This window comes from Danio rerio, chromosome 14, assembly GCF_052040795.2.
Source record: "Danio rerio strain M-AB ecotype USA chromosome 14, GRCz13ab, whole genome shotgun sequence".
NCBI lineage: Eukaryota > Metazoa > Chordata > Actinopteri > Cypriniformes > Danionidae > Danio > Danio rerio.
The window spans coordinates 14,350,765-14,377,500 of NC_141034.1; the positions used below are offsets into that span (position 1 = coordinate 14,350,765).

The 26,736-nt window shown below is 37.3% G+C and overlaps 1 protein-coding gene across 1 annotated transcript in view; it reads left to right on the forward strand.

Annotated features, from left to right (window-relative positions):
- The window catches only part of cnga2a (cyclic nucleotide gated channel subunit alpha 2a), a 92,003-nt gene that overhangs the window by 23,898 nt on the left and 41,369 nt on the right, over nt 1–26,736 (forward strand). Inside the window, 1 exon segment of the mRNA NM_001044746.1 lies at nt 1,512–1,613. Within this exon segment, the coding sequence (NP_001038211.1) occupies nt 1,512–1,613 (102 nt within the window).

Genomic DNA, 26,736 nt, shown 5'->3' on the forward strand with positions numbered 1-26,736 from the left:
AGTGTGGACAGATAGCGTAACCGTAGCAAAACCTATGCCTTTTAAAAACTAAAACGCTTTAGTGTAAATGGGGCCTTAAATGCAAACGCAAGAACTGAAAAGCTTATGTAAGGCGTGGATTTTGGCTGCCCATGGGTGAATGTAAATAAAGACGATGGTGGACTTGAAAATACTGACAACTAACTATTTTTTTGAGCAAAAACTGTGGAGGAGATCGACACGAGTCTCCTCTCGTCACACTCTACCTCCTGTCTTTTTTTCACACACACACACACACACACACACACACACACACACACACACACACACACACACACACACACACACACACACACACACACATAACCCTCCTACACAGAGGACGCAACACCAAAATAAAAGTCCTTAACAGAAACATTCAAAACAGAATACAATGCATATTAAACAAACAGCTTCACACATAATATCGTTTGATTAAAATATATTAATCGTTTGATTAAAATAAATGATCTACAAATTAGTCTGTCTCGACAGCCTTTTAACAGGTGAAGGCATTATCTACACACAATATGAAATCCCAATTGGAAAAAATACTACAAACTATATAGTACTATTCATGATAATACTTAAATCTCAGACAAATCCAAATGCCCAATGCAAGCGGGCTGCGCTCCAGACCAGATCAGCTCGATGACGTATAATGTCTCTGACACCGCCTGTAGTTCAATTTAGCAACTTGATAGCAACCGTCTTTTTAAAGAAGCGTAACAATTTAAAAATCAAGAGTGAGATGTGACTGATGTGTTTTATGTCATAGAACAAAACGTGAAAGTATCTTGAGTTCGTGTTAGCCACGAACCTTATTTAAGCAATTTTAGTAAAACCCCATTCAAAAAAATTTATTGACTTTGGGACGAAGGAACCTAATTTACTATATATATATATATATATATATATATATATATATATATATATATATATATATATATATATATATATATATATATATATATATATATATTTATTTTTTTGACGATTTAAATCAGTATTTGATCTTTGACATGATTTTGATTAGTGAATGAAGTTAATAATTACCTATTTTAGTAATGCGTTTAATAACCTCTTGGGTGGAACTGGACTCTATAGATTAGAACTGTTTCCTGAGTTGTTGGCCATTGTATGTGTTAATTATTTTAAAGTAAATTACTTTGTATGCAAGATAGTCTTTTCTGTACTATCAAGCTGTCAGTTTGGATGTTGATTGTCCTAAACTTTAACCAGTCTTGATGAGATGGCTGAGGATAGAAGAAACAGCCTTGAGTTTAAAACAAATTGTACTTTGTGTATGTGTTTTATTTTCTGAGGTCAGCTCTGAATAGCCTACCTCTGCATTCCTTTTTGGACATTATCTATTTGTGTTTTAACCAATCAGGCCATTTGCAAAAGCAATGCATGGATGCACATGTTTATGTCAGATTAAACATCTATATAGTTTTAAGTTAGTTTTCTTTTTTATTATTTTTCCAATGCAGTGATCAGTCCATATGTGATGACACATCATCAGAATTACAGCGAGTGGCCACCCTTGAACAGCAAAGACTGAACTCTTTCCGTGACAGAGGAGCACTCTCAAGGTGAGTGTAAGGGACATATTCCCATATGTTACTTTCTCCGGGATATCGTTATTTCATGCTCGAGCAAATGAGGAGATGGACAAAGGTGATCGATGCATGCCCTTCTTTTACTGTTTTTAAGTTTACAGGGCAAAACAGCTTCTGGGTGGAATTACTGGAGTAAACGTGAAACAAAACCATGTGAAACTTTCTCCCTCATTCACAGCGCAGCACACAGCGAGAGCTCACAACACACCACATGTGCGTCAAACTACATTACCCACAATGCACTTTGCCATGGAGTACAACTCCCGTGTTATAGCTGTCTTAAAGCTGCCACCTCTAGTTCCCCTCTCCTGCAACACTACCCCCACTCTGGACGGTGATTACACTTACACCACTCCAGCACCATAACATGACTGATACAACATACATTTAACAAGGTTTTTACCATAGATTAGTATATATATATATATATATATATATATATATATATATATATATATATATATATATATATATATATATATATTAAGGGTGGAGCCGAACCCGAATACGGTATTCGGAAAGGCACGAATAGCGTGTTTTTACGAATACTTATTTCGAACAAATACTTGAAAAATTATTTGTATTCGGGAGCAAGAAAAGCATTATATCAAAAAGCTGCGTTTCCTCCTGAGACCACAGTGCGTGAGTGAGAGAGAGAGAGAGAGAGAGAGAGAGAGAGAGAGAGAGAGGGCGGGGCGGAGGTAAAAGGTCTCTGGCACACGCTTCTCCACAGCAGCAGACGGAGAAGGCTCGGCTGAGCGAAAAAAAATGCTTCTCTGCATCACTATTTTGTATCTTAATTGGGTTCCAGATGCAGTTTATAAACTTGTAGCGGAGTTTGTTCGGGATTTTCCATTACGCTGCATTTTTGAAGTTTGCAATCGGGTGCTCTGTTTACGCAACTTTAGCTCTGTTAGCGCGGTAATTTAGACAATAGACTGTTGACAGAGTAACGTTAACGTTCGTTTATAAAGGTTAAAATGATGCTTTTGCAGTTGTGTCGAATAGTATGCACTTATGGGAGTTATATGGTACGTCTAAATAACTGTCTTTTGCAGACAGCAAGATATATGCTATAGGCTAGTTAACCTTAGCATAGCTTCCCGTCACTTTTTATTAACTTGAAACTCCTCAAATACATTTGGGCACCCAGAAAAAGAGTGAGACTGCTTCTGAGCCATTTCTTAGTCCTCCACCAGTAAAAAAAAAAAAACATGTTCTTTGTGGAAGCATTTTACAGTCAGTGGTGCTGCAGATAAAACAAACTGATACTGTATAATGTTTACAAAAGTGAAATCAGCAGAGGCAGAGATATTAAACATCTGTCAACATCCTTTATGCATAATCATTGATTTTCTTTTCGGCTTAGTCCCTTTATTAATCTGGGTTTGCCACGGTGGAATGAACCACCAATTTATCCAGCATATGTTTTACGCAGTGGCTGCCCTTCCAGCTGCTACCCAGCACTAGGAAACATCCATACACTCTCTTTCGCACACATAAAATAGGGACAATTTAGCTTACCCAATTCACCTGTATTGCATGTGTTTGGACTGTGGGGGAAACCGGAGCACCCGGAGGAAACCCAAGCCAACATGGGGAGAACCCAGTCGAGGCTCGAACCAGCAACCTTCTTGCTGTGAGGCGACAGTGCTACTCACTGTGCCACCGCGCAACCTTCTATGTAATGTATTATCACATGCACTAAAAGCATCCTCTCCTGATACTGTCTGTGAACCCCCCACAAGCATCAATCCCCTCAATCAGCACAGCTATGTTCTGCTAAATCCTCCACAAGCACCAAACCATCAACACAGCCACATTCTGCCAGATGACAATAGCAGGGCTGTATCTTTTAGTATTATATAGAATACTTTTGTTCTGCCAGATCTCCCAGGCAGGGTTTTATTTAGATTTATTTAGTTAATTTTAGTTTTTGGAATTCTGTGCATTGGAACAAAGTTCTTTCAGAAGAAGAACAGTTTTTTGAAGTATTATTTGTTTTTATTCTGTCTATTCAGTGTCCTTCAACAAGAACGGTGGTGGTGGGGTTCATAATATTCACAATGGTATTTTATTAGTTGTTGGTTTAACCATGGGTGAGATAATGGCTTCTATGTTATTTTCTTTTCAATGACATTTCTTGTCACATGTTCAAAAACAACAACCAATATTGCATGTCTATAATTCATATAATGGGTATAATTAAACAATACTTTCACTATAACGTAAATTAGAAGTGTAATAGAAAAAATATATATATTTTTGCGCCATTTTGAATTTCCCTCGATTACAAATACAAATACAAATACAAATACTTTTCCCCCGTAACAAATACAAATACAAATACAAATACCGGCTGCTCCGCACATCCCTAATATATATATATATATTAGGGATGTAACGGTATTGTCAATACCGTCATACCGCAATAGCAATTTGTTTCAATATTGCCATAGTTGCATGACTCGATAAAACTATAGGTCTTCTGAGAAAATTTGCTCAGGCGAATGAAGCGAACGGGAGGTAGCGGAAACTACAATTCCCATCAGCCCAGGCGTGGCCATCATCCTGGGTCTGTTGTCGCTACAGATCCAGTAAAGCGGAAATGGAGTGTGCTGCTAGTAGCGGGGATGAAAAAGAGCTGGAAATGATCGAACCTAAAGCAGGTTTTAAATCGGATGTGTAGAAGCGCACATACTCAAGAGCGGTGTTGTCGCGCGCCTACTGAAGGGCGGGACAGAGGGTGTTTTGGAATGGCACTTTCTATCCAAGACTAAAAAGGGCATGTGCACTGCACAGGTTGAGCCCTATGTGTGCACGTGCCTGTAAGTTGGGGAATACGACTAATAACAGTCATGGGGACTGCAGAAACACATCACACTGTTCAGATTGATGCAGACATTGACTTGTACCGCAAAGAGACCTATATCTCACTCATGGCTTGTCCTCTCAAGTGGGGGAAAGACAATGCACAACGTTACACACTGCTGTCAACCTGGGCCAGATCATATCTCTGTCCCAGAAACCTCAGTCCCAAATGAGAGGGTTTTTTTCTGTTGCAGGGGATATTGTAAATGCCCAGAGATACCACCTTTTACCAGATTATATTTATATGATAATTTTCCTTAAAACCCATCTCTATCTAAGTGAGTGAGTGAGTAATTAAATGTTGAATGTGATGAGTTTTCAACAATACTAAATTGAAACTTTATTTTTTCACATGGTTTAATAATTTTTTGTTATTAAAATTGAAAAATTGAAGTTCCTGTTTCAAAGCTTACAGATAGATGGCTAATTTGTATGTCATTGACACTTTTGGCACTTTTTTTGGGGTATTTTCATTAGTTTTATTTTTCCTGTAAATGATTCAATAAATACCGTACCGTGCCATTCATACCGAGGTATTACCGTACCGTGAAATTCTGATACCGTTAAATCCCTAATATATATATATATATATATATATATATATATATATATATATATATATATATATATATATATATATGTGTGTGTGTATATATAATATACATTGAATATGTATATATTAGGGATGTGCGGAGCAGCCGGTATTTGTATTTGTTGAGGGGGGAAAAGTATTTGTATTTGTATTTGAGTAAAATTCAAAATGGCGCAAAAATATATATTTTTTCTATTACACTTCTAATTTACATTATAGTGAAAGTATTGTTTAATTATACCCATTTCGTAAATTATAGACATGCAATATTGGTTGTTGTTTTTAAACATGTGACAAGAAATGTCATTGAAAAGAAAATAACATAGAAGCCATATCTCATCCATGGTTAAACCAACAACTAATAAATAATAATAAAAATAATAAATAAAATACCATTGTGAATATTATGAACCCCACCACCACCATTTTTGTTGAAGGACACTGAATAGAAAGAAATAAAAACAAAAAATACTTCAAAAAAACTTCTTCTTCTGAAAGAACTTTTTTCCAATGGACAGAATTCCAAAAACTAAAATTAACTAAATAAATCTAAATAAAACCCTGCCTGGGAGATCTGGCAGAACAAAAGTATTCTATATAATACTAAAAGATACAGCCCTGCTATTGTCATCTGCCAGCCACAAAACAGAAACAAAGTTTTTTTTTTTTTTTTATGTTTGAAACTGACTTGCTGGGGCAGAATGTGGCTGTGTTGATGGTTTGGTGCTTGTGGAGGATTTATCAGAACATAGCTGTGCTGATTGAGGGGATTGATGCTTGTGGGGGGTTCACAGACAGTATCAGGAGAGGATGCTTTTAGTGCATGTGATAATACATTACATAGAAGGTTGCGCGGTGGCACAGTGAGTAGCACTGTCGCCTCACAGGAAGAAGGTTGCTGGTTCGAGCCCTGACTGGGTTCTCCCCATGTTGGGTGCTCCGGTTTCCCCCACAGTCCAAACACATGCAATACAGTTGAATTGGGTAAGCTAAATTGTCCCTATTGTATGTGTGTGAAAGAGAGTGTATAGATGTTTCCCAATGCTGGGTAGCAGCTGGAAGGGCAGCCACTGTGTAAAACATATGCTGGATAAATTGGTGGTTCATTCCACTGTGGCAACCCCAGATTGATAAAGGGACTTAGCCGAAAAGAAATGAATGAATGATTATGCATAGAAGATGCAGATTGTTGACAGAGTTGACAGATGTTTAATATCTCTGCCTCTGCTGATTTCACTTTTGCACACATTATACAGTATCACTTTGTTTTATCTGCAGCTCCACTGACTGTAAAATTCTTCCACAAAGAACATGAAGTTTTGTTTTTTTTTTTGACTGGTGGAGGACCAAGAAATGGCTCAGAAGCAGTCTCACTCTTTTTCTATTCGGGTGCCCAAATGTATTTGAGGAGTTTCAAGTTAATAAAAAGTGACGGGAAGCTATGATAAGGTTAACTAGCCTATAGCATATATCTTGCTGTCTGCAAAAGACAGTAATGTAGACGTACCATATAACTCCCATAAGTGCATTATATTCGACACAAGTGCAAAAGCATCGTTTTAACCTTTAGAGAAGAACGTTAACGTTACTCTGTCAACAGTCTATTGTCTAAATTACCGCGCTAACAGAGCTAAAGTTGCGTAAACAGAGAGCACCCGATTGCAAACTTCAAAAATGCAGCGAAATGGAAAATCCCGATCAAACTCCGCTACAAGTTTATAAACTGCATCTGGAACCCAATTAAGGTACAAAAATCTATTTAACAAAAATAGTGATGCAGTGAAGTATTTTTTTCGCTCAGCCGAGCCTTCTCTGTCTGTATCTGTGGAGAAGCTTGTGCCAGACACATTTTACCTCCGGCCCGCCCTCCGACTACTGATTGAGCGTCTCTCTCTCTCTCTCTCTCTCTCTCACTCACTCACGCGGGCATGCACTGTGGTCTCATGAGGAAACGCTGCTTTTTGATATAAGGTTTTTCTTGCTCCCGAATACAAATTATTTTTCAAGTATTTGTTCGAAATAAGTATTCGTAAAAACACGCTATTCGTGCCTTTCCGAATACCGTATTCGGGTTCGGCTCCACCCTTAGTATATATATATAAGGTTCAATGCCTGTTCGGTCTTTCCAGTGCACAATGTTGATTTACCTTAAATTTAACTCATATCTGACTCCAATTTTAGTATGAGGTGGTTTAGAATATTAATATATTTATCTTTACATTTATCTTGAACCTTTTGTCTTCACTAGTAACTATCACATTTGTTCATTCGGGTGCTCATGTCGCTCAGAGAAATCGCCTCGGCCGAAGGCGTCCCTCACGGTCACACTCTGGTCAGTCTTGAATATTAAACAGAGGTAATTGACTAATCCTTTAGATGGCCGCTACCAGCGCGCTCGTTCTAAAGTACTTTTAGTTAGTCCCGCTTAGGTGTACACCCTTCAGTTAAGGCAATATCATTTCTAATTAGAGGTTAGAGCATTATTATAAATGTACCCGGCTACTGGACTCTATAGTAACTTTGGTTTTCACCAAGCCCATGGCTTCCCATATGAACTTAATTTAGAATATTACCTTCAAACAAAGGTCGGGTACCCAAAGATGAAAAGATGCATAACTGACTTCAAATTATCCATAACGTGGAGTGTAAGCTCCATGTTACGGGCTGATCTGGGTAAGCAGAATCGCTCCGAACATTTCTCAAACCTTACCTTAAGTAATCCAAGAATCCCCTCAAGGAAAGGGGTGTGTGTATTACAAAAGGCATTTGCATCTAGTGCTGCCTGTTGGGAAAGTCACACCCTTCACAGTGGTTCAAAAGATGCCAAAAGTTATATATTTATTGTTTTGATTATGTATATTTCTGAGAGAATGAGACCATTGTACCAGTCGCACTGAGACATTTCAAATGATATCAAACATGATAGATAAAGTCACTTTGGTTAATTTAGAACATTCAAACATTGAAATGACTATATGTGTGAGTTGGGGTGATTGAAGTCAAGTTTCAGCGGATTCAGATGTAAATCTAGCGGGAACTGGTTCTTTCCCGCTTTCCCACCTGCAGGGTTGTGAAGCCAGTTGTCTCCATTTTTGGCTCATGTTTGAATTGTCAAAGACATCAAAATATTTGTAATATATCAATTCTTACAATATATGTAATATATAATTTATATATATATATATATATATATATATATATATATATATATATATATATATATTAGCGCTGTCGAAAATAGTGCGTTAACGCATGCGATTAATTTTAAATAATTGACGCGGTTAAAGTTGCAGTTTTTTTTAACTTCCTGTTGTGGTGGAGGTGTGTTGAACATGCAAGAAATGTGGATAAGGCCAATGAAGCACTTTTTGAAAGCAAGTTTCAGTACAAAACAATTAGTCGCATCCCCGGGCTCTCCAAAGTTTCATGCAATTTCGGATGTTTCATTTTTAACTTTCGACTTCTGTTGTAAGTTGATACCGCATGGCAAACAGAAAGAAAATCCTCTGCATTTCGTGACTCGGTGTTCCTTTAAGGTAATAAAATCACTGCTTAGGCTACACGGTAGAAGTATAATCTTAATCATATTAAAATCGAAGTATTGGTGTCTTATGTGATTGTACTCAGAAAGTCTCTGGTGAAGTCGCGAGCTGTCAAAGACAGGGCATTACTCTGCCTTTCAGCATAAGCCCTCCAAGTTTAGCGTATTTCCTCATTAAACGCAACGAAAGCGCATGCTTTGCGTTGTTGTGTCAGAATTTTGCGAGAAATTATCATTCATTTGCGGGCATTTGGGAGTCTCTGTGCACTTACAAGATAATCCTAGTCTTAGCAACTGGATGAATGTAAAGGAGGATTAAGCAAATTGTTTCCTCTCTATAACTAATGTTCTCAACTCACAGCAATAAATCTTTACAATGAGTGCAACAGTTTGTATTCTATAGTTTATTATAATTTTTCATTTTCCATATCTGCAATTCCTGTACTTCGGCATTTTTTTGCTGTCCACTTAGAATCCAACATGGAAATCAATGTTTTCTTTATTGGCATTGCTTGTTTTGAAATTTAAATGTCATTAACATGCCTGTATTTTAATTTCTTTAATAAATATGGCTGTCAAGCCAGGATCTTGATGGTTTATTGTGGGTATGTTGTTCACATGAAGAAATCTGTGTTACAAGTTAAACAAAAATTCTATTAAACAATTATATTTTGAATTTTAATTCTAATAAACAATTATATTTTGAATTTAAATAGTTTTTGTCTTGCGTTTAAATTATTTTTACATTTGAATAGCCAAAATTACAAGTTTCAGTATTTTAAAAGCGATTAATCTCGATTAATCACAATTAATTTTTTTAAAAAGGTGCGATTAATTAGTTAAGTTTTTTATCGATTGACAGCACTAATATATATATAAAACTTTCTTTTCTTTTTATATTTTTTCTCTAAACTGTTCATAGGCATCTCCATTGTCAAAGCATACAGTCCAATAAAGCAACTCTGCTCAATGGAGGCCCTCACCTGTGAAAACCAACCTCATGTGACAGGGTAAATAGTCCATAAGGTTGAAGGACAGCACTGTGCTGAAAGGGGTTAAAGGGTAGCTGTTAAAAGAGGAAGCCCTTCTATTGAAGAGTTAATAATTCAGTCCCAACACATCTAGGAAGGTAGTTATTTAGGTCCAGCTAAGTGACCGGCTGACCTTTCAGATACATGGCCTGTAGAAGGGAAAAAGGTTAGAAACAGCGATTGTAACCCAATGAAACAAATCAAGCTCAACTAAACATAAACTTGGCTTGTTTTACTAACAGCAAAATGGTAAACAACAAAATCCACCCTGGTTACAAAAAGGAAGCACATAAAATATAATTTTTAACATATGACATACATCATTTAATTTTTTTTTTACCGATGCAATAGAACAATAACAAACTGCCAACAAAGTATTATTTCTGGCTCTTTTTTTAGGTTCGTAATACTTAATTAGTCCAGTCTCCAAACCTTTGTGGTGGTCTCCTGACTCATTGCGGCCTACCCCTCATTTGGCCGTTAACAGTCCCGGCTAAATCTTGTTGCACTGTGCTACCTTCAGTCCACTAAACATCCTCTGTGTCCTGCTCTGTTATTGGCACACTTTTGTCATCCATGAAAGCCATGCTGTCTGGTTTACTGGAATTTACGGTTTCCTCCGTGAAGAGACAAGACAAATCCAAGTCAAGTTCAGCTCCATCGACTTCCAGATTTGGGTCATGCTGAACAACTTTCACTTTGGTCCTCGGGTTTTTCTGGATGCGGTACACTAAATCATCCAGAAGTCCCAAGATAAAGTATGGGCCAACATAGCTGGGAATAAACTTCCTGATTTTGTTTTTCACTCGCTTTGTTCCCTTGACAAACAGTAGGGAACCATTAGATCCCACTCCCAATGATATCGCTCAGAGGTTGTGGCTAGGATTTTCTGCAGAGTGGCATTAAATCTCTATCTAACCTACAATATGCTCCTTAATATCACTACAATACTATAGACTAAAAGATCCGCTGTAAATGCTGCTCTTCGAGTGTGAACATGTGAACACCACAAATATTTAATTTCAAATATTCAGTTTGTCACTAGGGTCCTGAATGAAAGAACTAAACTGCAGTTAAAGTCCACTATTAAATAATTTGTCAAATAATTTGATTACTGACATCTATTTAAACACAGTCACTGTCTTTCTCCCCTGGGTCTGTGTGTTTGTTTTGCCCTTTGTGAAAATCAGCATGTGCTCAAATCGAAACTCCCATTTTTATGCAAATTTTTATGCACTTTTCCTCCTCCGACACTGCAACCTAAACAGAGCTGGACACGCCCACTTTCCTGACTTTTTCCAAACTAGAGGTGTAAAAAAACACTGCTGAAACAGGCCCTTTAAAGGAAGGATCAGAAAAGACTACTAATGTATGAGACTTGTGAGACAAATAGACACAATACACCAGGGGTGCGTGCAAAATAAAGCCAGTTTATTAGACACAAAGGCAGCCTGCTGCAGCTGAGAAAGAGCGCTGGTGAGAGCTACAACCCCCTGGCTGGGGATGTAATCTTCGGTCAAAGCAGAGTACAGGTAAGCCCTGAGAACATACAACACTTCATGCAAGAGGTGTCACAGCAATGATTGCAAGCAGAGATGATCAAAGCTACAGCTGAGAAGGGAGAAAAGCTCCAAAAGGAAAGATAATTAATGAAATCAGACCTGGCCCACGACACATTTCATAAGTGTAAGGCTGTCTCCTTGTTTTCTCTAGCTTGCAAATGATGTATTTAATTGTGTTTTGTTACTTGTAACCGCCTGTACTGTATCAGATTAACTCTTTATATTCTCATATCGCGTTTAATGGCATGTTGAAAATGCGATGCGTGCCGCTTTGTTTACAGATTTAAATGCTTTTGTGTTCCACTGAGCTTGTGCTCCACGGCCATTTTCCATTGCTATGGCCACCGTCAGCTGTTCCTACACACATGCAGCGTTCATGGTTTAAAATAATTTAGCTTTTGCTGCTGTTTGGATTAATACTGAATGTGTGTCATAGTTAAGAATGTAGCAATATGCTGGTGTTTGACTACACTGCTTTTGGTGGTAAGGTGTCTGAATAACACTGTTAAGTAAGTTTTACTATAAAGCATGTTTCGGGCGTCCGCTGCATTTGGATCCTTTACCAATGTTGGGGACCCAGGGGCTTGACAAACCGTGATGAGAATTTGTCTTGCGCTGAATGCTGTCGACCAATCACAACTGGCTGTCATAGGTCCAATCAGTGGAGATTAGAGTCGCGCTTAGAAGAAGTTTGGGAACAAATTAATCATTGAACGATTCATATAGGAGTTGCTGGGATAATTAGGTAAAAATAAAATCATAAAAAAATAACCATGAAAGTGTTGTTTGGCCTTGCATGCATATCAGATGTCGTTGGAGACCCATATACAGTAGGTGAGAGTTCAAAGTGATTATTACCGCCGGGGCTTATACCGCCGCCGTTTGAAATTGCTGCTGCTCTGTTTTTAGTGTATGACCGTAGCTTGTGAATAAGCCGCCAGGGGGCACAAAGGGACGGGATGCGAACGGACAGAAATAGCCTATACAGCTTCTTTAAATATAATAACCGCATAACCGCGGAAAAAGAAGAAAAAAGCTTCAGTTAGAGCTAATTCATCAAAATTAGCTATATTAAAATACAGCATTTATGTTAATACAGGCAGAGTGTGAACAAACTTAAGGCTAGAATATGCGCTCGCCTTTTAATGCATTTAAAAAGATTTGCAGCCTTTTTATAGGCTACAGGCTACTATTGTGTATAATATTGTTTTTTTTTTTTCTTTTTTTTTGTAAGCAGATCACTTAAAGTATAATAAAAATAATGTTGCCGCAGGACATAAATTAAGTCACGCAAGTTTATTTTTAATAATTTAGTTTAAGTTCTGTTCAGTTTTTTTTCTCAATGTTCTTCTTTAAAATAAAATATTTTTTTTTGTTGTTGTTTTTTTTACTTGTAATGGCTCAGTATCTTTATATATATATATATATATATATATATATATATATATATATATATATTCTAGATAAACTTCACAGACACAAATATAAAAAAACACTACTTGTATTAAAACTGGGCGAGGATTAGAAAGAATACGATGCTTGTTATATAATTTAAAATTTAATTCCAATTTCTGCATGCACATTTTTTCACTCGCTACTCTGCCAGAAATTTCACCGCCGGAGAGCACCTTCATTAATCTAAACATTTGTTTAAAGATGGACCGCAAGATGTGCTGAGTTGGCTACATGTGGTGAAAAAAGATGGCAAAGCTAAGTGTGATTATTGTAATAAACTAATAAATTATAAAGCAGAGTGTCCCGACCAACATGACAAAGCATCTGCGGTTGTCTCATTCTTCACGAATATAGAATTAAAATAATGGCGCGCTAGGTTAATTGTGCATTCCGCGGGTGCAACCAACAAGAGTTGTGCATTTTAGTTTAACTTTTTGAGCGTTATAAGCAGTTCGGTGTTAGTTTTTATTTAAATATATTGAGCCGAAACTAAACAGCGCATTCTCTCCGCCTCCTAGTTTATAACCAGCGGGACACACTGCTGAAGCAGGAGAGACACTCCGTCATTTATAATCTTAGCTGATGTATCGGAGTCGAAAGAATATACTAAAGAGAAATGTTCTTTTAACAGTCCCGATATGTTTAATCTTTTTTTTTTTTTTTGCCTGTCATTTCTCTTCAGCAAATTATATATTTTTAAAGCTGCTTGATTCTTTTAAAACTGAAAGCAGAGCCCGTCAATTGGTGTTTTTCCCATAAGATACTCCTTTATGAACGTTTTATTTTATGATTAAAGTCTTTAATGTGCTTTTAATAGTTTTATTCTATTCAAAGCAGCACCTAGATGCGAATTTATCCTCAAATTGTGACATGACAGCCATGCATGTCATGTGTTGCATAATTGTCTTTTTTTTCTGCGAGATCAATTTCTGATCTTTTTGCATAAAGGTTTTAATTAAAAGACAGGTAATTTAATTACTTTTGATGTGCTAAAATATTTGTTAAACGAATGTTATTTAAAAAAAAACCATATGCACATATTAAAACTGTAAAACAGATTAAAATGCATGGTCTAATCGGAAATAAAGGAAATTAGTTATATATTTCATTATTTAATGCATAAAATATTCTTTATATTCTATATAAAGTCTTTTTATAAATTGAGTTTAATTGATTTGAAACTTTTAATTGCATTATTATTTTTGCATCAGATTGATAAAAACGAATCTGAATACCTGCAAACAGGGCCACAGTTACTTTTTTTTTCACTGACTGGTATGACTGGTAAACGCGTCAGAAAAAAACTGCTAAATCTCTGCGAATTTTTGGTTAACTTATAAAACAAATAAATGGTTTAGAGATGTTAGTAATGCATAGAAAAATGCAAAGCTGAATTTTCCTAAGCTCATTCACCCACTGATGACAGCCAGGGAAACACTGACCCACCACATTCTTACGAACATATTTTATTTAATAAAGTTATTATTTCATTGACCTGAACATAACCATTTATAATATAATTACTAAACCGTCGTCTAAAATATTAAAATAATAAAATACGCTATTATTTTATTCGTAGCTAGAGCTTGATTAAATTAATTAACATCCTAAGCAATGTGCTTTTGTTTGTTTGTTCTCTGTGATCTTTAATATGTACTGGGTTGCGGAAAATATTTAAAAAAATGTCATGCAGTATTTGTCTATAGGTTTAATAATTTAAAATATTAAAAATAACAATAATAGAATTTTAAAAATACAAAGATAAAAAGAGCAGCATTTTGCTAATTATATTAGCAAATTATCAATTATGCCAAGTATTTTATATGGCTTTAATGGTTTCATTTATGTAGGCTATATGCCTACCTAAACTTTTATAGCTAGCTTTTGCTTGTTTTATATTGGTTTATTTATTTAATGCGATTTTATCCGATATTTGTAATTCTTTAAATTATACTGAATGGCTTGAAAATATTGATTCAGGTTTTTGCAGGTACTGGGTCTTAAAGGGTCACGAAACACCAAAACACATTTTTTGAGCTGTTGACAGTCGTATATGTTTCCCACACTGCTAAAATCACTATTAGGGCACCTATATTTCACTAAAAAGTGTAAATTGGTTGTTTTTGCGTAATTTCAAGCAAATTCGTACTTCCTGTTTGAAATGAATTGTTGGACCTGCGTCACGGTCATGACATAATAGCGTTGTATTCCAGCGTGCAGACTGGGCGTCTGTGCCAGAGTGAGTCTTATTACGTCTTACAGTGTGCTGCATTAATGGATGAGTAAAGCTTGGTTCAAACCAATCAGCGCGCTCTATTGTGCAACTTCATTAGTGTCACCGTGTTTACACCACAGAGAGGCCACGTTGTGTTAGCAAAACAAGCGTGAAGTGTTGCTTTTATAGTTTGCTGCCATTAAGTTTCGTTTTCATTTTCTCTCTGTGAGAGCTCATCTGGATCACGTGTTGATTAACAGTGTACGCGACACTCGACAACAATAACTTACGTGTCTAAGGAGGATTATTGTTTACCTGAGAGCTGTTCTCATCTGCAAACGCTGAAATCCGGATTTGCTTGTAGTCTTCTCTTCATAAAGACGCGGCTCTAGTTGCTGGGGATTGTCCTGTCTCTACAGATTTGGTAAGTGAGCGACCAGTGCTCTTTGTTTATTCAGTTTGTTCGTATCGAATTAAGTTAACTATTGCACTGAGTGCAAACATGTTAGCACCGCATTTTGTGACCGGAATAACACACGCGGCTTTCTGACGCTACCTGCCGTGTGCATCTAAGTTTCCGGGAAATGCAGAGTTTTTTTTCTCTCATTCGCAGTGCGGTATCAAACATTGCATGAAAAATACACGCTTAGAGCAGATCCTCGAATCAAATATCTCGTTTGTCGCGAGGGGCATGAATGAATTCCCTGAATGAAAGAGCCAAACTGCAGTTAAAGTCCAACATTTAATAATTTGGCAAATAATTCGACTACAGATGTCCATGTAGGTTAAACACCATCCCTTTCTCTGTGTGTATTTTGACTGAAACTCGCGCGTGCCCAAATAGACACTCCCACACCCTCCCACTTTAGTTCCTCCGACACTCCCTCCTAAACAGAGCTGGACACGGCCACTTTTCTGACTTTTTCCAAAGTAGAGGTGTGAAAACACCCTGCTGAAACGAGGGGGTTTCATGGCCCTTTAAGTACAAAGGTTTAGTCAGTACTTCTACTTTTACCAAAGTTTTTTTAAACATGAGTATCTGTACTTCTACTTAAGTAAAGGATGTGTGTACCAGAGGTGGGACCAAGTCATTGTTTGGCAAGTCACAAGTAAGTCTCAATTCATTGCCCTCAAGTCCCGAGTCAAGTCCCGAGTCAAGACAGGCAAGTCCCGAGTCAAGTCCCGAGTCAAAGGCAAAAAGTCTCAAGTCAAGTCCAAAGTCCTGCAGTTTGATTTTCGAGTCTTTTCGAGTCTTTTTAACAAAAAAATAAAATATATACAGATTAGGTATGGTTGTAAGATCTGTATTAATTAAACAAACCTTTTTTATGAAAGAACATTGCTCAGATATATAAAAATACAAATGCAATTTTCTGAAAAAGTACTGAACAGTGCTGCGTCTCGTCTCCACAGCATAATGCACAAGAACGAGTTCCACCAAAAAAAGACTCCATTTTGCCTCACATCACACAGAAATTGCAGGTCTACTGCTGTTTAATTCATTAAGTTTAGTTGTGCTATGTTATGTCTTCGGTGATCAACTTGTGATTAACCAAAATTACATAACCTCAATGTGGTAGCAGTAGACCAACTCGTGTATATGCTGCAAAGTTAAATTGAGTGAAATTGGAATTTTGTCAATTGAATCTTGTGTGTGCTAAAGAGATGGAGTTGCAAATCCGTCTAGCAGCAATGTAAAATGGTAGCACATATTGTTAATGAAGTAGGCTACTTCATACAAACAATAACGTTGTTTTCTTCACATAACGTTGAAGAGCTTTGCTCTCTACCTTGTGTGATGCTCGTGCACGGATTTCCTCTGTTTGTGGACAAAACTGATTGCGACTTCTCAAATATACGCTGCTCACGCGCAAATTTTCTCTCGCTCTCAAATATGCACTGCTCACACACAAATTTTCTTGAGCGCTCTCAGAGATTATATGCAGACTCACAATTTGTGTCGTGTTCCCTCTTCCTTTCATGCTTTTTGATATGATTCATATTGCTGCACTGTTTAATAACAATAACCAAAATACTAAAATAGACTTACATATTAAATGTTTAATCTAATAAACCATAACATTTTTGGTTGTTTTATATGATGAGATATTTTCAGTTTCAAACACTTAAAGACAGAGAATAGACCAGTGGTGCCCCCCTGAAAACTTGCTTAGGGGTGACCAGAAGAGGCCAGCTACGTCAGTGGCACCAATCAATCCACAATAATTTAGTGGCTGCTATTTATTTATTGAAATATTGCATTGTATTGCATTTATGTAAGTAGATTTAAATAAATAATGTCAACAGCAAAATCATATCGGGGTGGCTAGAGTTTACACAGGGGAAACACCCCTTGTAAAGGGGTTTACACCACTATAAGGCACCCCTGGAATAGATGTTGGATGTAAAGAATACATTTTATTTTAAAAGAATTTAAACAAAAACTAATGCAAGCGGAAATGTAACTGTGATAAAATAAGGAAACACTTGATAAGGTATTATAGCCTACTGTATTATTCACTCTTCAAATAAATCTCACTATCAATCTCATTTTATCATGGCAGCTAAAATAAAGTAAACTAGTGTCTGCTGGCTTCCACTTTGCTGATGAGATTGTGGAGGACATTTTCCATGTCATCCTCTTCATTTTGAGGAAAGCTGTTCCACAGGGCCCCTGAACACGTATATTGGCATGTACTGTGTTTTGAACAGTAGCCTACTACAGTAAAGAACTTCAATTGATCAGTTGTGGTAATACTATAGTTGCTATGGTAACACAAGTGTAATATAAACAAATTACCCAGTGCTGTATTATTTTACAATATAGGGTATTTTATACTACAAATCACTACACTTTACTGTAGTAAAACTACACTTTGTATTTTATCTGTTCACTATTGTTAATACTACTATAATAAGTATAATACAAGTATACAACAAGTATAATACTCAAAAATACTAGAATTTATTAAAGAATTTACCTTAACCTTTTAGTTTTTTGTGTATTGTAAATAAATAGTAAAGCAAGAAAGAAACCATATCAACATTCTTGGAATAACCCTTCGCTAAGCCTCGCCCTCCTTGGTTACTGTTGCTACGCCTGTCAAGCTTTCATGCCTGGCACATCTGTTACAGTGTGTATGCGCTGGTGTCAGACATTCCCAAGGATTTAATTAGTCATTTTTGACAAACAGGTGAGATATCTGAGAAAGCCAGACAAAAGAGGACTGCAGTATACATTACAGGGGTATATTCACAACATAATAGCAACTGATTAGAGAATAATTTTATCAAAATTGAAGCAAGGTTAGCCTAGCAACCTCATACGCTGAACATTCAACAGCATAGTTCATGCACAGCAGAAGAGGTGAAATTATAAAATAATCTAATAACCTAAGAAACTGATAGATTTGTGCCGAATATTACCCATAACAGTGTACAGTACCTATTACTGTCAGCATGTTTGTGTGCTCTTTATCCAGTTTTTATTCAAATTTGCAGTTAAGTGGAAGAAAAAAAAATTGAAATGCAAATCAAAGTATAAATAACAGAAGTGAACAAATAGATATTTCCTACCAGCAAATATTAGTGTATTATATGCGTTACAATGGCGAGGGTTTAAACTAAGCAGTGCTCATAATATCGAGTGGAAAAAAAGAAAAAGACCGCTGGTAAACATAACCTGCTTTTTTTTTTTTTTAATAAGAACACAGTTTAGATCTGTTTAGGATAAGAGGAGTGTGAGTTATTGCCACCTATCACTGAATGTGAATATCGAAAACAAAATCAACTTAGCTTAACTCCTTTACCGCCCCTCACACAGCTTGATCCACGCTGGCATTTCTCCTTTTGGGCTTTAGGTTTTGAAAAGGGAAAAATCCCACCACCCAGTCCAAACAGATTTGCACAATCCAATAATTGCGCAACGATTTGGCTTGTTTCCCTCGCTCGAAAGCTTGCCAGAGCCCCTGTCCGTAGCCACGATTGGTAAGCCGCGATTGGTGGGTGGCGGTTTTTGGGCGTGGCTTAGCGAAGGGTCAGTTTAAAAGGAGGATCCCGTGAGAGCAAAAGCACTAAAGGTACGAGACGCCATCGTAAACAAAAGTCAAGCGAACGCAAAGAGACAATGCACGAGCGAGCGAGAGAGAGAGAGAGAGGTGTATGTTGTATGTGAGAGAGAGAGAGAGACAGAGTATTGGCACGCGAGTATTGGCTCGATCTCAAATTCAAATTCTCTCTGCGTTCGCTTGACTTTTGTCCACTCCGGCGCCTCATAGTAGTCACGTTGGATACTGACGAATCAAAACAATCTACCGTGCTTTGATTGGATGTCATGCCGAAAGCGCGCATGCTGTCACACACACACGCACACATAAACGGGGAGAGAGAGAGAGCGGTCCATGTCAACATACTTTTTTATCTTTGGGCTTTTCATGGGAAGCAGCAAGTCTTTACAAGTCAATAGGGGCAAGTCCTAGTCAAAGTCCGAGTCATTTATGTTCAAGTCCAAGTCGAGTTGCAAGTCTTTTTATATTTTGTCAAGTCGAGTCTAAAGTCATCAAATTCATGACTCGAGTCTGACTCGAGTCCAAGTCACATGACTCGAGTCCACACCTCTGGTGTGTACTTTTGCCATCTCTGCACAAAAGTCATTGCGCATGTAAAAGTGCAAAGATGCTTATAGAATTTGTTATCGAACGCATTCTACATCTCTAATGAAGTATACATTGATTTGTTTTTGTCCAAGCAAACATAGCGGGCGAGTGGAAACAAACACACACACTGCTGTGCAACTCTAATGCACAGAACACAGAAAGCACAGCACGATTTAAACGCATTAAAACTTAAAGAATGACCTGCTGCAATGTTTTAAATGTAGCAAATTTTTGTTGCTGCTGTATGTGTAACATCCTGGTTTCTGTTTTTGTATGTTTCAGTTCTGTGTTTTCATGTCACTTCCTGCTCACCTTAGTTAACCCCTAATCTTGTTGCATCTTGCACTCACACACACACACACACTTGAAGTCAGAATTATTAGCCCCCCTTTTTTCTTTTTTTTTTTTAATATTTCCCAAATTTTCACATTTTAAGGTTAAAACTTTTAGCCCCTTTAATTATATATATATATATATTTTTTTTTTTTCAATTGCCTACAGAACAAACCATCATTATACAATAACTTGTCTAATTAACCTGTACTGCCTAGTTAACCTAATTGGCCTAGTTAAGCCTTTAAATGTCACTGTATAGAAGTCTCTTGAAAAATATCTTAACAAAACTTTTATTAACATAAGGAAGAAAAACCCACAACAATGCTACAGGCTGTAAAAACTGTGAAACTTGGAACCAAACAAATAACAACCATAAAACGTTTATTATAGCCTATGTTAGAATACTTTTAAAACAAATAAGAAAATAAAATAGAAAGATAAATAATTAAATTGCACAAAGTAAAAAATAAAATAAAAAAAGGAATGAACAAGAAACAAATATAAAATTAAAACTTCCAAAATGACAGGTTTGTTTATTTAAAACAAAAATAAAAAATAAACAAAAACAAAATTGGGATTTATTAACAGTGCAGTCTACATGTTCTTTGACAGGAAACCTAGATAACATGTTGACCATCTCTGGCTTATCTCTTGTGGGGCTCACTATGTTCCCCATCATGCTAAACTCTCTCTCAGATGCACAGCTTGTTGCGCACACTCAAAGATACTTTTTGGTTACATTTGACAACAAGGGGAACATATTTGGTTGTCTTATGTTGTCCTACCTGACTTCAATGTCATAATGTATTAATTTGCCTAATGTATTATATAATAGCTTAGTCCTTATGCACAATCCGTTTATACGTTATTAACGAATACTGAAGAATAAACCGAATATGAAATATGATCCTTGCATCAAAGCTAAACAAGCTAGCACTCATTTTATTTATAAACTAAAAATAAAATCAAAAAGAAATGTTAAGTAATGTAACATTATGTAAAAAATCTAAAGACTACAGGCTGAAAAAAAGCTTAGAGCTGAACAATCTCAATAAACAGTATTTCGATAAGTATTTTTATGGAATATTTATAACAATATGATCTTGTTTGTGGTTATATACCGGCTTTGAGCTCTCTCTCACCAGCGGCAGTTGACAGGCGCTACACTGCAGAAATACACTGGCAATATTTTTTATTTTATTTGTTGCAGATTTGTGAGATTTTTTAAAAAATATCTTTTATTTTTAAAATCTCTCAAGTTAATATTGTCTATCGGGTAACATAACTCCCTCAGCATTATTGGAGTTCAATAACGTGGTGCGCAGTATGATTTGACCAACACCGCCCTGTAAGTTTAGCCTACACACTGCATAGACTACAGGTTATGACTACAGGTTATGAATTCCATGTTTTAAATGACAGCGAGACGTGACGTTTAGTTTTTATTGTAAAATATACATTATAACCCAGTACACAGTAAAATAATAATTTTGAATGGCTTGCCTATTGGCCGCATATTACCTTTAAGCTTAAATAGGCTAAGCACATTTTTATCAATATCAAAACACATTAAAACAAAGTAGCCACCCTTTGATTTTTTTCGTTTCCTTATATTTTTATCAAATGAAAAATGCAATTAATTGTTTATTTTGGTTTTCATTTTATTAGAATATAATTACTAGGCGACACAACTTTTAACATTACACAATAACATTGGCTCTGATTGCGTTTTGACAGATTTCATAGACTTTTTTGGCTCAGACATTTATGCCTGTTAATTTCAGTGATGTATTTTGACAGATTCAGCTATTCTACCTGTCAGCTGGTACCAGCCTCAGTTTTGCGGCTTGACTTGTGTGGCATCTGTATCAATGTCTGAATGACATAGAGAAATGATGAGATGAGATCAGACCTCAGATTCGATGTGTGGCCGCAAGTCAGAGTTACTTTACTGCACTTTTTTATATGGCTAATCTGAATTAACTTTTCATTTGATTACCCTAACCCTAACCTGAAATATGGCTAGACAGACGACGCAACTTTCGGTTTTTGAAGAGAGCGGCCTCAGTGATAAAAGATGCACACACACACAACATTCTTGTCGGCCTATTCATTATTGATTTTTTAACACTAAACGCATAATATTTGAGTGCAAAAAAGAACAGCTGAACTTTGGAAAAAGTGATCACTGCGGTTGCCGTGATGGTTGCTTTGTTTCTCTGCAGTTGGCTTATTAATTGCGTGGTATTGCTAAATAACTTTTAATAAAAATAAAAAAAAAGATTGTTTATTAAACATTGTGGGATGATGGTCGTGTGATTTTTAAAATGAGAATATGTGTTGCGCATTTACGGCTATTGATCTTATCTACATGTGGCTCACCCATAGTTAAACATCAGGGGCCTCATGTATCAACGCTGCGTACGCACAAAAACTTTGCGTACGCCAGGTTTCACGCTCAGAATCGCTCACGTTTGGATTTACTAACAATGAACTGAACGTGGGAATGTGCGCAGGTTCACGGCAGCTTTCTGGCAGGCGTACGCACATTTTTTGTGCGTGTCTGTTTTATTTCCATTGGCGACTCCTAGAGGCAGTTGTGTTAAATTCTTCTCTACAAAGTGTCTGATCCTTGCAATGGCGTCTGTATGAGACGGGTTCATATAGTAGGTATGTAAGATTTCCATACCATACAGTTGACCAGCTAAACATTAAAGCACAATTTGCAGCAGTCGCCTGTTTTCCCAATGTAATCTGAGCAATCTACTGCACGCACATTGCTATAAAGACACTATGTGAAGATGAATTTGCATGCGTGAATCAGAAACATTTCCATTAAATAAATGTGCAAATAAAATATGATGCACAAACTTATTGATGATTCCTACTTGTCTTTCTCGTGATAAATAGTGGGCAAAATCTGATATGTAGCGGGGAAAAAAAGAAGAATTCATCAGAAGCTGGATTCGAGCCGAGTTTATGCTTGAACGTGTCAGGTCATGATCACATGTTTCTTATGAGGTGCGCCACTGAGACTACTAAGGGTACTGCAACATTTCACAGATATAAACCACACTATTTCTTTTTTAAATGCACTCAGTGCGATGTTCAGACCCAACTGTGTTAACCGTATCAGCTAAACTCTCCCACTCTATTTTTTTCTTTTGTTGTTAATTCCGGAGAACAAACTTGCAAATAACACCGCTTTTCTTCAGTCTACCTCCGAAAGCAGCACCTCCAATTCACATTCTGTTCAAAGTTTCTCTTTTTGCTTGATTTTGCCGTTGCTTTTTCGTTGGGTTTTGCCATTAGCATAGTCATTAGCATATTCATATGGGGGAGGAGGCAGGGAGGGGTTTTGTGCTCGTGCATGTTGCGCTCAGTTTCACGTTCATTCAGATGTACAAAAGAATATGCGTGAGATTCGGCGTACGCAGTGTTTCATACATCTGATTTTTTTTCTGCGTACGCACATTTACAGCTTTATGCGTACGCAATGTTTTAGTAAGATTTCCACGCAAGTCTTCGTACATGAGGCCCCAGGTGCATTGGTGCAAATTGCCTCATTAACGTTTTCAGGGTCTCTTTTCATATTTAGTTTGAACCCAAAACATTGCCATACAGGCGCTTTTGCATTGCCCTGACACTAAATCGTCCACCATTCCCTTTCTGTAAATTCGACTCCTCTCATTCTCCTAACGTGATAAATGAAATATGACGCATTGTAGCTATGTTCAGATTTTAATTATAGTTTCATGCTCTCGTTTTAAGTAAATTATTTAGAATAATATTTTCCATTTAAATTAAAAAAAATATTTAATAAAAATGAATACTTAAAAAAAAAATAAATACATGTGGGGACGGTGTCATGGTGGAAAAGTGATGTCACCAGTGTTGCGTCTTAAAACTGGTTACACCACCAACACTGTCTATTCTGGCAAGCCTACAGTGGACCAGTGAAAAAGCAGAGAGTGGGCTTTGCAAAATGGGAAGATGAGACACTCAAAATAATGGATGAAGTGCAAGAGTAGCCTACTGTTCAAAATTTCAGTTAGAGGAGTCATCATAGGAAAATCTGCTCTCGTTCTTGGAGAAACAAGATCGCGTATTTTAACGACTGTGGTGCCTTGCGAGGAGAATCTTGTTTATTCCCACAACAAGCAGTGAAAGTGAATGCTCAATTCAATGCATCTGGCTGCGTTTTGGAGGCGAGGGAGAATCACTTGAATCCAGACAAAATAGATGCTATTCTGTTTCGGCACAGTATGAAGAAAAAGGCCAAGTAAACATAACATAGCTGCTCTTTAGCCTGGAGTGGCATCCTTTTTGATATTGTTCCTGTATCTGTAAAAGCTAAAATGTATTATTTTTACTTTCTGAATCTATTTGAAAATGAAAAAAATGCTGTCTAAACACAAACTTCAGTTTTTATAAATAAATGTAAATGTTAAGATTAACATATAACGGCAAAATAGAGAGGGCGGGTGCAGGTCGGGTGCGGATACATATATCAGATAAAATAATATGTGGATGATTAGCATGAAGCCGTGGATTTGGGTATCATTTCAGCTGATCTACGCATCTCTAATATATAAATACTATATATATATATATATATATATATATACATATATATATGTATGTGTGTGTGTGTGTGTGTGTGTGTGTGTGTAGGGATGCTCTAATATTCTAAACTGACAATCGCTGCTCGTTACCTGAATAAGCTATAACCTTTAACCGGTCAGATAAATATTAAATTATAATTTAATTATTATACATATACAATTTTATTTTGTGTCTTAACACATTAAGTATTGCATTTTAAAATACTGATTTATTTTAACATGCAAACAGCAGCATACAGAACATATGGCTATTTACAGAGCATCTTCACGCACCAGTGCTTCCAACAGCATAGAAAAAAATATATAAAAATAAGAAAATAAATAGGCCTGCCCAATATATTTTTCACTTAAATTACAATCCAGTCTAATTGAACACACATTGGGAACGCTATCCCAAACATGCCATAGTTTTATATATTGGGAGATGAGTTCTCTTTATAATGCTAGGACACTGGAACCCAGAGTAGGGTCCATTTCCAACTGATGAAATCTTATAAAGGTATGCGGGGTAGACCACCTGGCTGCGATACAGATCCCCGTCATGGACTGGCCAGAACGAAAGGCTTTCGAAGCCGCCATACCCCTGGTTGAGTATGCCCTGAATGCTTCAGGTACAGGCCGATGCAGGGCTTCATATGCCAGTGAAATAGCCTCGACTATCCACCGGCTCAGAGACTGCTTAGATGCTGGCACCCTCATTTTAGGTGGGCCATACAAAACAAACAACTGTTCTGTTGAACGCCGAGCAGACGTACGATGTAGGTATGCGTCTATTGCCCGCACAGGGCAAAACAAATTCAAGCGCTCGTGATCTGGTGTCGTAATTGGTGGAGGATTAAAGGCCTGCAGCACAGTAGGTTGCACCACCTCAGTGGGGACCTTCCCTCCTCTGAGGTACAGGAATACTCTCACCATACCAGGTGAGAAGTCCAGACAAGACAGAGCTACAGACAGTGCTTGTAAATCTCCTATTCTTTTGATGGATGTAATGGCCAAAAAAAAAAAACTTTTCTAACACATCCTCAATTGGTTAAAAAGGGGCTGTCGTCAGGCCCTCGAGCACTATCGATAAATCCCAAGTAGGAACCCTACTGGCACAGACAGGCCTCAACCTCCTGGATCCATGGAGGAATCTGACCACCAGAGGGTGTTTGCCAAGACCATCAGTACAGTATGCGGGCATTACCGATACGTAAATTTCAAGCGTTGACGGAGTCAAACAGAATTTAAAGCACTTCAGGAGAAATTCCAGCACTAACCCCACAGGGCAGTGGACTGGGTCCAGGTGGTGGTCTGTACATCACTAAGTAAAAAGTTTCCACTTGGTGGCATACAATCTCCTCGTGGAGGGAACTCTAAAGCTTAGTATGGTTTGAACAACCTCAGTTGACAAAGCAAGATCTACAAGGTGGGTATTCTCAGAGGCCACGCCCACAGTTTCCAGAGGTCCGGGCGGGGGTGCAATAGTGCATAGTGCAAACAGTGCCTGGGACAGGAGGTTTCTCTGGACAGGAATCTCCCATGGGGGACCGTTGAGGAGAGAAAGTGGAGCTTTGTCCCTGCTGAGTGAGCAGCACACAGCTCAAACAAATACATGCGCACACACACACACAGCATACACACACACCCATTCATCATCATCGCGACTTACCTGTTATCCTGCTGTTGGCAATGTGGGTGCACACACGGATCCGATAGCTCCTAGACATTCTTCCATAACATATCTTCCACAGCATAACTCCATTACCGGTCTTACACACACATACATACATTATTTTGTCCTGTTTGTTGTCCTTGTCGGTCGTCTGTTTGTTTGTAGAGTCTTTCTGTTTGCCCGTTGTGTTGGCCAACCAGAGCAGGCGGCGGCGCCTGCTTATGACATCATCGCCGGACGCAACAACACAACGTGGCGTGAATGGGTGAAACCATTGTAGTGCGTCTGATAGGGGGAAAATATGTGTTTAATAACAAAGTGTTTGAGACAATTAATTATAGAGATGTTTAAGTGTTTAGGGAAATATTTATTAGTGTTATTTATATGACAAATTATGTATTAAGTGTTTACATTTGAAAATGGAAGTACTTATACTTAATACTTACCTAGAGTGGTAGGACCCAAAAAAAAGGCGGGAGTTTGGCCTATATAAGCAGCGGCCAAACCCCAAGACCAGTTGCTGGTTAACCAAGTCTTTGAGAGTGTTACAGTGGTACCT